Source organism: Furipterus horrens, unplaced genomic scaffold (assembly GCF_987537825.1).
Source record: "Furipterus horrens unplaced genomic scaffold, mFurHor1.1.pri manual_scaffold_10, whole genome shotgun sequence".
Taxonomy (NCBI): Eukaryota; Metazoa; Chordata; class Mammalia; order Chiroptera; family Furipteridae; genus Furipterus; species Furipterus horrens.
Genome location: NW_028327180.1, coordinates 11,070,099 through 11,085,843, shown reverse-complemented (window position 1 = coordinate 11,085,843; position 15,745 = coordinate 11,070,099). Strand labels below are relative to the sequence as shown.

Here is a 15,745-nt window from a genome sequence, read left to right as displayed (position 1 = left end):
ACAGAACAACCCATGGGTCAGTCCTAGAATGGGGATCTGGTGCCACAATTTATGTGGCAGCCACATGCTGGCCTCTAGGGGAGCATTTCACACTCTTTAAAGTTTGAGCATGGCCAGGCACCAGAATGCCTTCTTTTCTTTTCTTTTCTTTTTTTCTTTCTTTCATTTTTTAAAAATTTTATTTATTTACTTTTAGAGAGAGGAGAAGGGAAGGAGAAAGAGAGGAAGAGAAACATCAATGTGTGGTTTCTCTCGCATGCCCCCAACTGGGGACCTGACCCACAACCCAGGCATGTGCCCTGATGGGACTCAACCAGCAATGCTTTGGTTCACAGGCTGGCGCCCAATCCACTGAGCCCCACCCGCCAGGGCAGAATGCCTGCTTTTCTACTCAGCCCAGCTGAGAGGGTCTGGAAGACAAGACAAGTTATTCACTAAGAGACAACAGGAGGGGAATGAAAAACCATATGAAGCATAAAACTCATGAGCCTATAAATGACGAGTACCTGATTCTATGAGCTCACTCCCAGAGTGTGACATCCTGCTCCATTCCCTGTTTTATCTGAACTCAGCTCCCGGTCCTTGGTATGGCTTCTGGTGCCCTGCTCCGGGCTCTTACTCCCCAGCAACTGGCCTGTTGATGAGTAAGAGCACCATCTGCAGGTGGTTTCCTCTTGGCCTCACTTTTTGTAAACCTGGCTTGCGAGGTTTAGCTCCATTCAGTTTCTATTCTGTTCCCATCTCGAAAACGGCCCTTTTCCCTGGTTTAACGGGCAGGGCTGACGCCACAATGTCACAATGAATAAACGGCCTCTTCCTTGGCACGAGGCTCTGGCCCACTCAGAAAGGGAGGGGTTGGGCTCTTTTTAGCCCTGAAACACAACAATACATTATGGTATGTATCAGTCTTTTTTGTCACTGTGACAATGTCACTCTCATTGTGATGATGCTGCCTAATGATATCCAGACTATCAGTGGGGGGCAAATGCAACATTTTCCTTTATGCTCCTGGTTCTGGAGTTGGCTGGGGTTCAGCCACTCTTGACAGGGCTCAACTCAGCTCAGTTGGACTAGGCTGGGCTCCAGATTTCAAGTTGGGTTCAGGTCTGTTTCCTGTGTCTTCATTCCAAGACTGAAGCTGAAGGACCAGCAGCCCCCTGGGCCACCTTCTTCTTGAGGGGATGCATGGGAACTCTGGAGGAGGCTGGCAGAACTTGCTGCGCCCCTTAGCGCCTGAGAGCCAGCAGGCAGGCACTGCTGCTCACATTCCTGTAGGGAACAGACCTTACAGCCAGGCCCCACGTCAGGCAGGCGGGGGTCTAGCCTCTGCCAGCTCTGAAGAAACACCACGTGGTCACATGGCAAAGCGGCAGAAGGTATAATTCTAGGACAGGGAGGGAGAAAAGAGTTGGAAGCAATAATTCAGTCTTCTAGTCCGTAAAATAAGCATAAAGTCCATGTAACAAAAGTTCCACCAGTCATGGCATCACAGTGCCCAAAGGACTGAAACAGTTGTTGATGGAACATGCATTGTCTTGTTCAATCCAGCCCACGAGTGCTATTTTCTTATAAAACAAGTGGTTGGCAAAGTTTTTCCGTAAAGGGTTACATAATAAACATTTTAGGCTTCGTAGGGCTCTATTGCAACTAGTGAGCTCTGCCTTTGTAACATGAAAGCAGTCATAGACGACACTAAAGAAATAGATGTGGCTGTGTCCCAATAAAACTTTATGTACGAAAATGCGCAGCAGCCAGAATTGGCCCTCAGGCCATAGTTAGCTGACCCATTATAAACTCCTTTACGGGGAAGTGCTTACTGGATAGATTTTATTGACTGTTTGTCACTCTGTCATGTAAAACATTCATCCTGTGGCTTAATTAAAAGACTTTCCCTCCTCTATGGTGCTGACAAACTTGGGTATAGCTTTAACTTGGGAAAATATTTTATTTGTCCAGGAAGATAGTGAAAATTGACATGAGCTAAAAACATTTAAAATTTTTAAACCTTCCCTGGCTGGTGTGGCTCAGTGATTGAGCACTGGCCTGTGAACCAAGGGGTCACCGGTTCAATTCCCAGTAAGGGCACATGCCTGGGTTGCAGGCCAGGTCCCCAGTTGGGGGTGCATGAGAGGCAACCACGCACTGATGTTTCTCTCCCCTTTCTTCCTCCCTTCCCCTCTCTCTAAAAATAAATAAAATATATTTGAAAAAAAATTAAAACCTTCTATCAGTCACTGACTTGTTTTATGAATATATCATAATCACCCTCTTATTAGAGAGCAACTTATAAACACCACTCTTAAAAAGAGACATAAGTACCAGTTCTTCAGTTTCCAATGCCAAAATATTAGGGTTTAACTTTTCTTCCTTCCTTCCTCATTGGATTATTATGAACTGACGTTTTGGAGTCAGTTGCCGTAATGATATTTTGGTGGTTGATGGAAGGAGCACATCCAAGACATTTCAAACTTAAACAACCATTATTTGACTCTTTTCGCTCTTTAGGGTTTATGTTGCTGAATCGCTCATCTCCAGTGCTGGAGAAGGACTATTTTCAAAGGTTGCCGTGGGGTCGCAAACTGTTATGTCCTTTTATAATGGAGTCCGAATTACACACCAAGAGGTGAGCGGGGTAGAAGTGGAAAATCAGTATGATTGGTTAAAAGCTTTGTTTCAGGCACCCTTAATTTTCTCCTTAGTCCCTTTACTTTAGGATGTGCACTAGAAATATAAAAGGAACAAACATAAAGACTTTTTTGTAAAATGGATTGGCTAGTGTCTTATAGTAAAAAATACCATAGACTGGGTGACCTGTGAGCAACACGCATTTATTTCTCAGAGTTCTGGAGGGTCCAAAGTTCAAGACCAAGTTGTGGGCATATTCCATGTCTGGGGAGAGCCTGCTTCCTGGTTCTTAGGCAGCTCCTTCGCTCTGTAACCTCAAATGGTGGGAGGTGACGGAGCCCCCTGGGGTCTCTTCTATAAAGTGCTAGAGAAGGACTATTTTGAAAGGTTACAGTGCTTTTTGCACTAATCCCAGTCATGAGGGCTCTGCCTCCTAATACCACACTGGAGATTAGGTTTCAACATATGAATTTCAGGGGGACATAAACTTTCAGATACAGCAGATGTTTTCCTCCTTATTTTGAGCCTTAAAATAATTACTTTTAATTTCCTTTTCATATTGAGCCTTAAAATGATGCTTAAGTTCCACATCTATGTTATAGAAAGTGGGGTGGTGCCATCAAAGAGACAGTAATTGCTTTGTATCGGGGGGTACCCAGTGTCTAAAAACATGAGATCCAATTGGACTGTCAATATCTAATTTCTGATATTGGGCAGGGTGCTTCGTAAGAAGACCCCCTACTTCTGTTTGTGCAAAAGCCATACAATTGCCTACATCTAGCCAGGAAGGGTTCTATTAACCAGCCCCCCCCCCAAAAAAATTAAAAACAAAAAGTGAAAGAATTGAATCACCTCTTGCCTTTAAGACACAATCTTTGATATATTTCCCAGATTTTATAGTCTTTGTTCTAATTTCTTCACATCACAATTAACTTCCTTCGGTGTCTGCCTAAAGGCAACAAGTTCAATGCTTTTAGCACAGCTTGTACTTTCCATGCTGGCCTGACTTGGGTTAAGCGTATGGGGCTTCAGCTCATATCCCTCATTCATGTCTTCAATGTTCACTTATTGTTATGGGATGATTAGGGGGGGAATGCCCTGCAATAACTAAGTTATTGCTCATTCAAAGCACGCGCAGTCACACTGAGCTGTGGTCCGGCACACAGTGTCCCCTTGTTCTCCATGTGCCCCTGTGATGGCTAGAACTCTGTGTGGGCAATCCTGAAAGTCTCAGAAATTCAGCATATGAAATATGACTCAGGACATTGATCTAAAATTTATTCATTCAAACATTTTACAGAGAAGGAAACTGAAGCCCAGAAAGGTTCAGCAGTTGGCCCAAGGTCACCAATACGGTACCTGACAGAGTTCAGGCAGGGTCTCACAGAGCAGAGTCTGGCTCTGTGCTGAGACTCACTGTGCCATCCTGGATAATGAGGCACACCCCCCACCCCACCCCCGGTCTGCAAGAACCGTAGATTCTGTTGGGGAGATAAGAAGAATACACAACTAATAGCACCATAACATCAACAATACCACGTGCCATATATTAGGATCATGTCACAGGTCTGGAATATTAAGAGCCATAAATATTTTTTTCATGTTCATCATTGCTGTATCCCTAGCTAAAAGGGCGCCTGGCACCCAGTGAATACCTCTTGAATGAATTATCAGAGACAAATAACAGCCTAATTGTAATTTAGAGGCAGGAGAGATGGTATACCTCTGAGAGTCAACAGCTTTGTATGAAAGTTTGCTTCAAACGGCTGCTCTGTGGGCATCCGCAGATCCTGGGGTGTGGCGTGGAGAAGGGAAGCCTGCTGCTTGCCCTGTAGGTAGTGAGTCTGACCGGAGGTAAGATAGTGCTGCCAATCGGTGGCCCAGGCTGGCCACAGTGATTGCCCACCTGTAACAGGTGTGGGGCTGTTCTGGAGCAGTTTTACATTCCTTACATTCCTGGATCTATTTGATGTTCTCACTTTTGTTTGATTTGCCTCCTCTTCCTCATTGTAGGGGTTCAAGGGCTTGGGGGGCTGATCAAAGAAAAAGATCTGAGCAGCAGAGGCAGCAACACCCAACAAGCTTTGGGTGGGGTTTGGACAGGTTGCGGGGGAAGGGATGTCCTCCCAGCATATACCATTTATGGCCCCGGAGCTGCCTTCCAGAGAGGAGAAGAGGGTGGGGAGCTCCTGGGAAAGAGGGGGGTCAGAGTGGACGCTGTGTCCAGGTGATGGAGCACAGTGAGGAGGGTCTGGGCCGGGGCACGCCAAAGGACAGTGGCCATCTGGGGTCCTTATGGTCCTGGGTTTATCTCATCTACTGCTCGCAGAAGAAGGGCGAGGTGTCCCCTTGAAAGTAGGTTTTAAATGGCTACCACTCTGCTTTGTTTGGGCTACTTAAAAAACTAACGGATGTGTAAAACTTGGAGTTTGATGCTGCTCGGCTTTTAAAGTACCAGGCTTTGGCATGCCATAAAGAAATAAACAGCCGAGAGACAGCTGGTTATATTTTTGTGTGTGTCTTTGTGAGGGATTTTTAATCCTTTTTTTCACATGAGATAAAGAAAGAAATCAATAAATAATAAGTTGAGCTCCCTGGCGATGGCCACCTGTGCCTTTGGCACCATCAGCCACTGAGGGTGCCTTGGGCTCTTGTCGTGCTTGGGGCCCTCACACCGGAGCTGATATCTCTGAGGTTTGGGGAGAAAGGTCCGCTCTGATGCTCACTGTCTTGTTTTCTGCAGGTCGACAGCAGGGACTGGGCCCTCAATGGGAACACCCTCTCCCTTGATGAAGAAACGGTCATTGACGTGCCTGAGCCGTACAACCACTTGTCCAACTACTGTGCCTCCTTGGGACACAAGGCAAATCACTCCTTCACTCCAAACTGTATCTACAACACGTAAGTAGGACACCTCGCTGCGGGGCACGTCTGCGCCTCGGGGCCCTGAGGCAGAAGAGGCCATGTGAAAAGTGGCCCTGTTAGCCTGCCCCAGCATATCCAAGGGTCCCCTGCCCAGGGCCTCATGGTTATGACTTTAAACTCAGAATCTAAACAACCCCACTCTGACGTGGGCAGGCTAAGAAATGGAAAGCACTTTGAAGAGTAGGAATGCTATCCAAATACTATATTTAGTGGTTGCTCTCTTACTGTAGGGTTTTTTTTGCCTATCAGTGTTCTCATTCTGGTCAAATTATTATTCGAAATAATAGTAAACATTGAAACTACTTTGCATACTGGGGAGTAGAGAAGGCTTTTATGACGGGAAAGGAGGGAGGAACAATTCCTAAGCCCAGGGCATGTGGCCTATGTGTTGTAAAAGACCATAAAACCAAAGAATCCCTATTAGTTGACAATAGAGAAGAATGATGTATTGACAAATGTTACACCATGGATGAGCCTTGAAAACATTAGGCCAAGTGCAAGAAGCCTGTCACAGGAGACCATGTATTTGAATTATCTAATGTAGCCAAATTCATAGAGACAGGATGCAGACCAGTGGTTGCCTAGAGTGGGGGGGAGTGGGGAGAAGTGGGGGCTGATGGCTACTGAATATGGGGTTTAAGGGTGATGAAAGATTTTTAAATTTAACAGTGTCGACGGTTGCATCACTGAAGACTACTGCATTGTACACTCTAAATGGATACATTTTATGATAATGCGAGTTACATCTCAACAAAGCTGTTATTTGGTTTTAAATCAAATAATCCTACCTTCCTCTCGGGGGTTGAGTCTTCTTCCAACTGCTCATTGAACCTCTTCTTAGAAACCTCTGCTGATGGGGAGCTTACTATTATCCACAAAGGCAGCTGTCGGGACAAACAAATATATGTTCTGAAATTAGCTTTTGGGCTCTCTGAATTTTTTTTTTTTTTTTGAAGATTTTATTTATTTATTTTTAGAGAGAGGGGAAGGGAGGGAGAAAGAGAGGGAGAGAAACATCGATGTGGGAGAGATACTCGCACACCCTCCCCAACCAGAGACCTAGCCTGCAGCCCAGGAATGTGTCCTGACTGGGAATCAAACCAATGACCTTTTGGTTCTCACGTGGGTGCCCAGTTCACTGAGCCACACCAGCCAGGGTGGGATATTCTTTTTTATTGAGGCCAAATGGGTTTCCCTGTAACATCCAGCCGTTGGCCCTAATTATCTCCCTTTCTGGTGTCGAATGTCCATTTCCTGCACATAGTAACCGTACAAATATTTTAGTAGTTTTTATGTGCCCCCTTAGCTCTCTTCCCAAAGTCAGGTCTCTCTGACTTAAATTCCGTAAAGGGTACAGCTGGGATTGTTTGTACTGTTGCCATTGCTGTCCTGAGCTCACTCCCTGGGAGCCAGAGCCGCCCCACGCTCCCGCTCAGCTGTAGCTTGCAGTCCCTCATTCTCCAGCTTGTTACCAAAAGCACGGTCACATCGTGTACATTTAATCTGTCGGAAAATTGCCAGGATTTGACTGTCCCTTATTGCATCCCTGAGAAGGCTTCAAAATTGTTCTGGTAGTGACTTGCTCTCCTTGGCAGCCAGTAAGAAGTACTGAAGCTCCAACTTCTGTTTAAAGGGCAGGTAGAAATGGCAAAGGACATGTGTCATATGAAATGAAACTGACTCCAAGCCTTTCATGGCCAATGTGAATTAGCCTGAAGCATCATTCCAAGCTGCACACGGCTTAACAACAACCCTTTCAGGCAGTGGTAACAACAGTTATAAAAGCTGGTTCAGCTGCTGTCTTAAATCAGTTCTGTGATTTCACTGCAAGGACATGATTTTTCTCACCAAAAAAAAGAGGGAACAGGAGTCGAGAGAAGGGGCTATTTGTGCAAAATCAAGTCCCTGTGCTCTTCAGGGTTATTTTTTCAAGCCCAGGGTGACCAGTTAGTTTTGGGGGGCAATGGGAAGACTCTATGGAAAACGATCAAATGTAAAATTCAGATACCGATTCATGGCATTCATTTGCTTCTAAACTGTGATGCACACTCAACACAAACAAAGCTGTGCCTCTGTAAGCTGTTGTAACTGTCGTCCGGTACAAAGTGCCCAGCGGCAAACACAGGTAAAGGGCCAAGCCGGACCGTGCGGCCAGCCTTCACCGCGCACTTACTCTCGGGCCGCACGGTGCCGAGCTGGTCCTGTAGAATCGCCTCCCGGCCTCCCAGTGCCTCTGCGCGCCTTCCTGCCCCAGATCCCGGGCAGGAACCGCAGGCCTCGCCCTCAAAGGGGTTAAGTGTTCTTGACCGTTGCGTGTTAGCACCGCCTTGAAGACCCAACACCTGAAGTCGAGCTGTTGCTTTTCAGTCTGTCCATTTTCCACGCTGAAAATAATGATAATGAGCAGGGCAATGAAGAGAAGTCATAGGCTTCTCCCGGGATTTTTTTTTTTTTAACTAGAGTTCCATTTCAGAAGTTTCTTTTTTTTTTAATCAACTATTTTCAGGTGAGACAAAGAGCTGTGATTTTAATAAGGAGTTCCTGAATCCCTGGTCCTGGGATCTGCTCCGTGATGGAGCACAACCTGAGAATTCTGTGCGGGTGCACGCACTCACGCAGGCACGCTCCTACACGTGCAGCTCACAGGTGCACGCGCTCAGCATAGTAACTACCAGTGAGGACTATGTGAGGTGCTTTATAACGTGGCCGTATTTTGTCACAACCACCACTCTTGCCAGATAAGAATTACTAGTAGTATGACTTTGCAGATGAGGTCAGTGAGATTCAGAGATACGAGCTGAACTTCCCAAGAGGAGGCAGCAATCATGTGTGCAACCAGGATGCAGTCAAGTTGCCTGACCCCAGCTCGTGTGTTTTTTGGGAAAGGTGACCCCTGGTGGTCAGGGTGGACATAGCAGTCCCCTCGAGTGAGGTTGACATTGTTCCTTTTAACCCCACACAAAAGATATCCCTAAGCCACAGACACGTTCCTTTCCCACCACTGACGGGGAACCGGCCAAGGACCTACTGCCACGCCCCCTGTGCCAACCTAACTTTAGGTCTGGAAGCTTCTCCTTTGATGTCTCCATGCCCTTTGTTTACAATGTGACCATAAATGCATGACGCGTTTTTGGCCAGATGTACATAAAACAAGTTTATTTCTTTTTTGGCCAGGCCTTACAGACACCTGTTTCGGGTTTCAGCAGCTGCAAGGGGGAGTCCGTGACTTATTTGCCTCCTGTCCCTCGTAGAGCGCCGGGCAGGTGGCCGGCTTGGGAGCCTTTGGCAGAGGAGCGTAATACAGGAGGGGTCGTGCCTCTGCTTCTGAGAGGGCTCGGGACAGGAGGAAGGGCCGCTTCCTTCAGGGAGGCCCCACAGGCAAATACTAAAGCAGGCTGGCAGGGAGGCCTGGACTTCCCTCTTGGACAGAAATCTTCATCTACGTTTTTGCTAGAAAAGAACACGTCCCCTATCTGTGTAGGGCAGAATACAGAGTTTTTGCTTTTGAAACTCCACAGGGCTCTTTCTTACAACTCCAGAGCACCCTCGTAAAGTCTCCCCTTCCCCTCCCCACCCCTCCCCCAGTGACAGCTGGGTAGTCCTGGGAGTGGAAATAGGGGCAGCCTGCCCTGGATTGGATTTCTCATCGAGGACAGATTCTTGTTGTTGAACAGGATTGTTGATTTATAAATAAAGAGGGCCAACTGTGCTCAAAAAGGGAAGACAGAGCAGTGCTTTTGAAACTTTCATGTGGCTATGGATCACCTGGGGGTGTCATCAAAATGTAGGTGCCAATCCAGCAGGTCTGGGTGGGGCTGAGAGTCCCCTGTTAGCACCTCCTGGGTGAAGCGGGAGCTGGCTGTACTGGGGACCACCCACTGAGGACCTTCCCATGGCATCAGGGAAGAACGCGCAGGGGGATTCCCGCATCAGCCCCCCACACTCCAGCCTGTCTTTGCTCCTAACATGTCAGGGAATGACTGTGCACTCTTGATGCCTAGGTTTGTCCACCCCCGTTTCGGGCCCATCAAGTGCATCCGCACACTCCGGGCTGTGGAGGCCGACGAGGAGCTCACCGTGGCCTACGGCTATGACCACAGCCCACCAGGGAAGAGCGGGCCTGAAGCCCCCGAGTGGTACCAGGTGGAGCTGAAGGCCTTCCAGGCCTCCCAGCAGAAGTGAAGGGCCTGGCTATGGGCACCAGAGACCTGGAATAGAAACTTGGATCTATGCACTACGTCCACGCAACTAAGGGACAACCAGGGACTGCTCCTGCTGTGACATCACATCCTCTCACTCTGCGTTCCCAACGACTTTCTCGCATACTAACTAGGTTTGACTGTATTACTCATACCAGATTTAAAATTAGCTAGCCTTGCAGCAGCGTCCTACTGAGAGGTATTGTCACGCATCTGACATAGCATGATGTTCTTGGGTGGTTCGGTTTACCTCCGGACCACGCTCAGAGATGCCAAATGATCAGACTGAAAAAGGGAAAGGGGGGGGGGTTTCAGTCATTTTTAGCCAGTGGTTTTTCCATGAGGTTTTTTCCTATGGCCATTGCAAAGGGTGCTGTTATCACACCTGCAGGTGGGCCGTAGGGGGATAGAGAATTACTACATTTTTATTCTCTAAATGTAGTATAATTTGCCTTTTAACCTTTGATCTGTATCTTGCAATAGAATGGCTTTGTTTTTTTCCCTAGCAAACAGAACCCCATTCTTGAGTCATTTAATGCCTCGGTCCTGTTTGCCATCTTAGATACCTTCTACAGGAGAAAACTTCCAAATGGGTTTTGTGTTGGTGCCGGTATGTAGGTCTCTCTGGCTCTTTCTATATCATTGTTTTATTATTATGTCCTAATATAAAGAACTGGCTCCTAGAGCCGGGGTATTATTATAGAATTATTATTCTCGCATGTAAACAAAGATATCTTTGCGTTAAGATGTGAGAAGAAAGAGTTTACTTTGTCTGCATTAAGTTATGGGAGAGTTGTAATATATATTTTAAGAAAGAAAAGAGGGAAATTAATATTTCTAAGCAGTATCTGTGGCGATTTTGCAATATCTTCAATAGTGCTAGTACTTTTTTTCTTTGTGCATACACATTAAATGTACATAACATATAGAGCAGTCTGGCTTATAGCACAGTGCATTGAACTCAAAAGTCAAATAGCAAACTTGAATTCTCACACAGAATTCAGAAGTTGTGGTTTTTTTAAATCGCTACTATTAAGAGAGATATACTGCTCACTAGGTACAAATCAATCCTTAACGCTAAAACTCTTCATCGTTGTAATTTCAAAGCACTTATCTGCTTCAGAGCATTGTGAATTAAGAATAACACCTGTATAGTTTAACAGCAACGATATCAATAGCATTTCAGCCTTTTTGCAAGCCATGTGTAATCACAGCTGCAGAAGTAAGGAGGAGAAACCCTGTCTTTAGTTTAGCTAATTAGGTATGTAACATATGTGGGATCGCTCTGAATGAATTCTGAGGGTTGGGGGGTTTCATAAGCCCCCTCACCACATACCATAGTTATGTCTTCTCTGGATGCCTCAACGAGGTAGCTGGGAGATCTGGCCAGCAGCAGTGACTCTGACCTGCAATTGTCAGCGGTGGCACCTGTCACCTGAGCCAGTTTGGTCCTGAAAGCTCAAGCCTTCCAAGCTGTAGCCGGAAGAGAGTGCTGGCTAGGGAGAGAAGGCTTGCTGGGAGGGGGCAAGAGTCAGGAAGCAGGCAGAAGGAAGTGTGATCGTTCTTGTCAGTTTCACGTTGCTCTTGGACGAGGGGCGGCTCACAACCTTTAGTTCAGGCAGCCCCTGGGTGCAGGACTCAGCCCTAAAGACAGTGACAGCAGCTGCCCTTCCTTTTTTTGCAAGGCCGAGCTTGTGGGGGCTCCTTGCCCAGCAGGGCCAGAGCAGCAGGTGGCAGGTTCCGGGAGATCAGCTGAAGGTTCACACAGGAGAAGTTGTCCAGGCTGCCAGGAAGTTTGCCCACAAAAGGTCAGAGAGAGTTTTTAGATGAAAAGGCACCAGGATAGGATCGCTTCTATTCTGTAGAAAGAGACCATTCTGTAAACGGAGGCAGATAGGCAGTTGTGGGGCATGTGTTCTGATAGGCACTTTGATTCAATGGGTCCCAGGGTGCATGACTGTTAGCAGGAGAAAAAGGGCTTTAATCAACCCCCGTGGGTTGGGCTGTGGAGTCAGGCCTGGGAGGGAGGTCAGGGACAGGGTAGCCGGGTCCCACCTCCGATGCAGCCACAGTCTGAAAGATTTCATTTCTGAGGCCCGTCTTGCTCTGGTTGAGACTGCAGTGGGCATAATTTCTGTCCTAATAGGTTAGTCTAATTCCTCTGTTCAAATGATCTTTCTTTCTTCCTTTCTTTCTCTCTCTGTTTCTTTTCTTTCTTTCTTTTTTTTAATAAAAGGGATCAAAATGTTGTAAGTAGTGGTTACCCAACTAATCCATTACATATTGGTTGATAACACTCTGAGTTTAAAGCCCAGCAGTGTGTCTTGACCTTCAGACAAATCAGAGGAAACACACCCAAGCACGCCCTCTGTCGGTCTGTCTCCCTCCTCTCCTCCGCGTGTCTTCCTGCTGTTCTGCGCTCTGCTCCCTCTGCTCTCTTGTCTGTGACAAGACTTGGGGGTCTGTGGGTGACAACACCCCCAGCCGATCTCTTCCACTCTGTTCCCCTCTCTCTCCTGCGAGGTCTGCGCTCCTCCCTGGCCGGTCTCTCTGGCTCCCAGAGCCCCCCCACGAGACCCTCTTAGTCTCCCTTTCTGGCTGGCTCATTCGGTCCTGCTCTCCCCCGCCGCACACGCACACAGGCTTTGTGTGTTTCTAGGGGGGGGGGGGGGGAGTACAGTTAGAGGGGACTTGAGATTCACCGTGATCCATAGGTGGGAAAAGAGGTGGAGGCGGTTGACGTTCCCTAAGGAGTAACTGGTGAGTAAGTGAGGGATTGTTCCCTGTTTGAGCCAAAGGCGACAGGAAAGCCTCGGCATGTACTTTTCTTCTGACTCTTTGCATCCACTGTGGGAGATAGTGATTTCATCAGCATCAGGATCCCCACAGAAATGGGGAAGATTCCATGTGGTGGGAAATAAAGGAATCACTTTTGCTCTCCCCCAGACCCGCTGGCACCTGGGGGTGCGCAGGACGCCCCGGGCCTCCAGCAGATTTACTCAGAGCCATCTCAGCCCAACTCCTGCATGACTAGAACGTTCCTTCGCAGCTTTTCCGTGATGAAGTGGTATCTTGTGTGTGTTAGAAATAGGAACTAATCCGTAGGAGTATGTCCCCAGATGGACACTGGAACGGACTCACAAACACAACTGTAGGAACTGAGTTTCTGAGGCAAAGGAATGATGAAATTAAGAAGCAACAGGCGAGGAAGACTTGAGTTTGGTAGGACCTATTCTTATTTTAACCTGCTTCATCCCTGGTCTACCTGAGAAACTAGGAAGGAGATTCATTTTTCAAGACCTCTCTGAACCTGCCTGGGGCTGTGGCTGACTTAAGGTTCTGAAGGTTCTTCACACTTGAAAAGGTATTTCCTTATCACCAACAATCTGACAAGGCCAAGGTGGAGGCCGAGTGTAACCATTTACCACACTTAATTATAACTTAAAAAAGGAGCTAACTGTGAATGATGAATTCAAGGATTTTTCTCAGTGAGACAGTATGCGGCACTTTAGTAACTTTGCTTTAATATATAAAATGTTAAATCACGCAACTGCAAAATGCATTGAAGATCTTCCAAGAAGGAATAGTTTTCTGTTTTGCTTTGTTTTAAAACAGTTGCCTCGAGTTTTTGTCTTAAGAGTAGTGATTTAGGATCCAGACATCTTTTGTTTTAGAAAAACAAGCAAAACTATGTTGCAAGACGGATCGCTGTGATGATGTTTATTTGCCACAGATCAAAGGTTCACAAAATATATCAAATTTACATCTACTTGAGGTACCCTGATAGACTGGTTTTTTCTTTCATCTCTCCCTTCAGAAATTGGAGCCTCAGTGTCACTTTTTTGTTTTAAAAATTCTAAATTTTAATGGTTTTATTTTGCCAACCGTGTGCATACAATATTCAAAAGCAATGAAACAATTTCAAGCCATACGACCACAGAGTTGGAAACCCTTTTCACAAATTTTAATGTGTTTGTATGTAAATAGATGTTTGTATGAAATATTTTCATGGTAGAATGAATATATTTAAATGAAGTTGAATTATTCCAGTGCTGTTTAAACAAATTACAAAATTTTTGGTGAGAATGATCTGAGTCTATTGAGATATCATGCAGATCAGTTTTGATTTTTTGGAAAATCAAAAGCCTACAAATAACTCTGACCCAAGGCAACTTCCCTGTGTGGTTGCGCCCGGTGCAGAGAGAGCTTGTAGGCTGCCCCAGTGCCTCAGCCGCTTCCTGGTGTAAGTTCGGTGCTCGTGAAGGTGTGTCCACCTTTCAGTGACATCACTCGGGGCCTTCGGGGGGCCTGCGAGTGGATTCAAGGCATTAGAGACACTGGTGCATTTACCCAGAGCACAATTTCTTTGCAGGGCAGCAGAATCCGAAGCCAGACGTGGCCATGTGAACCTCGGAACTGGGTTTTCTGGCCGCCACCAACCGCCACCCTTACTGCCTAGTCTCACATGTCAGGGGGCTGCCCTCAGTGGAGCTGGGGCTCAGACCCCAGGGTGGGACTATGCGGTTTTGCCAGCGGTCCCTGCCTCCTGACCTCCACCTCGCAGAGGATGGAGGAGGGCGCAGCTGGCCAGGGGCCCGTTCCTCAGCACAGTACCTTTCCGGTCTCAGCTCTGGGAGACGATGGAAGAAGGCACCAAACTTCCGACCAGAGAGAGACACCCTCGGATAATGCCAGTCCTCGCTTCCTCTGGCTGTGACTTCAATCCCAAGACCAATCACATCCCTAGGACATACCTCCCAACCTCCCTGACTCTTAGGTTACTAAAATACTCCTTTATAATGATTTTCAACTTGAGTGGGGGTTTTCTTCTTTCAACTTTGGTCCTGGATATAATGAAATGATCACTTTTATGACAAATTTCACTGTGTATACTAGCAATATGTACACACATGCCAATGTATCTTAACATATTGACTTGGTTACATTTTGGGTTACTATAATTAATCTTGACTCATGTATTGGGAAATACAGGGACTAAGTAATGCCTGCTTATCACAGAAGAAATTAAGTTCATGGTTCTCAGCTCCCTACTTCAACAGTTTTTTCCTCCTGGGTTTTCTACATTCTCTTTTTATTGTGAAATGCATTTATGAGGTCGCGAGGTATGTTTACGGAGTGAAAGCCTGGGGGGCGCTTTCAGCATTTATCGCAACCAAAAGTTAACCCCAGCGCAGTTAATGAGCATCTTTGACTGGTCTTCTGTGGAATTTGAACTAAATCTATGAGCCTTATTCAATATCTGTAATTCTATGATTTTTTTTTAAATAATGGGAAATTAATGAAAGCTGTTTACATGAATAACGTTTGCCCTTACTGTGTTATGAATGAGTTTTTTGTAGTGTGTCTGGGTGCATGTGCAAGAGAGTAGGAAAAAATGTTTCTGAAACAAAACTTGACAAATATTTGTAATGAAAAGAGAATTTAAAGATTGCTATAATTGCGCTATAGAAACAATGCAAGTATTAAACAAAATATACAATCACCTGTCCTTGTCTTCCTTTGGGCGTCAAGAGCAGAAAAGGAATAACGTTTTCTTACGACCCATCCACCTATATATTTAAATCACTAAGCAAACTTTACATTTTAAGTTGTTTAAAAATATTATTCATCATTTCCCATTTTCAGAGCATTGTAGCAAGGCCTGAGGAGGCATGTGGAAAGATTAGGAGTTTGCTGTGTACTTGGCATGACTCACATACACCCATGAATCCAGAAACCTTAGCAAGATCAGCCCGAAGTGTCTCTGATGGATGGATCAGGGCATTGACCATAAACGAGATGATTGGGGAGAATCCCTGGCAGATGGGACAACAACACAGGAAAACCTGCCGTCACTGGTCCCTTGTCCGCACCACAGCAGCCGACAGGCCGCACCCGATCACAAGCCACGTGCACATTGTCAACTGTCTCATGAGCAAACCATTGAGGTCGCCTCCCCTCAGATGACTGGCTTTGGGGGACCAGCAAGTGTATCT

General features: G+C 46.3%; 1 protein-coding gene across 1 annotated transcript in view; it reads left to right on the top strand.

Annotated features, from left to right (window-relative positions):
• SETD7 (SET domain containing 7, histone lysine methyltransferase) overlaps window positions 1-12,002 on the top strand; it is a 41,009-nt gene extending 29,007 nt beyond the window's left edge. Inside the window, exons 6-8 of the mRNA XM_090288366.1 lie at window positions 2,506-2,623; window positions 5,369-5,526; window positions 9,552-12,002. Coding sequence (XP_090144492.1) covers window positions 2,506-2,623; window positions 5,369-5,526; window positions 9,552-9,732 — 457 coding nt within the window. The 3' untranslated portion in view covers window positions 9,733-12,002. The remainder of the gene's footprint in view (window positions 1-2,505; window positions 2,624-5,368; window positions 5,527-9,551) is intronic.
• Window positions 12,003-15,745: the final 3,743 nt, after the last annotated feature.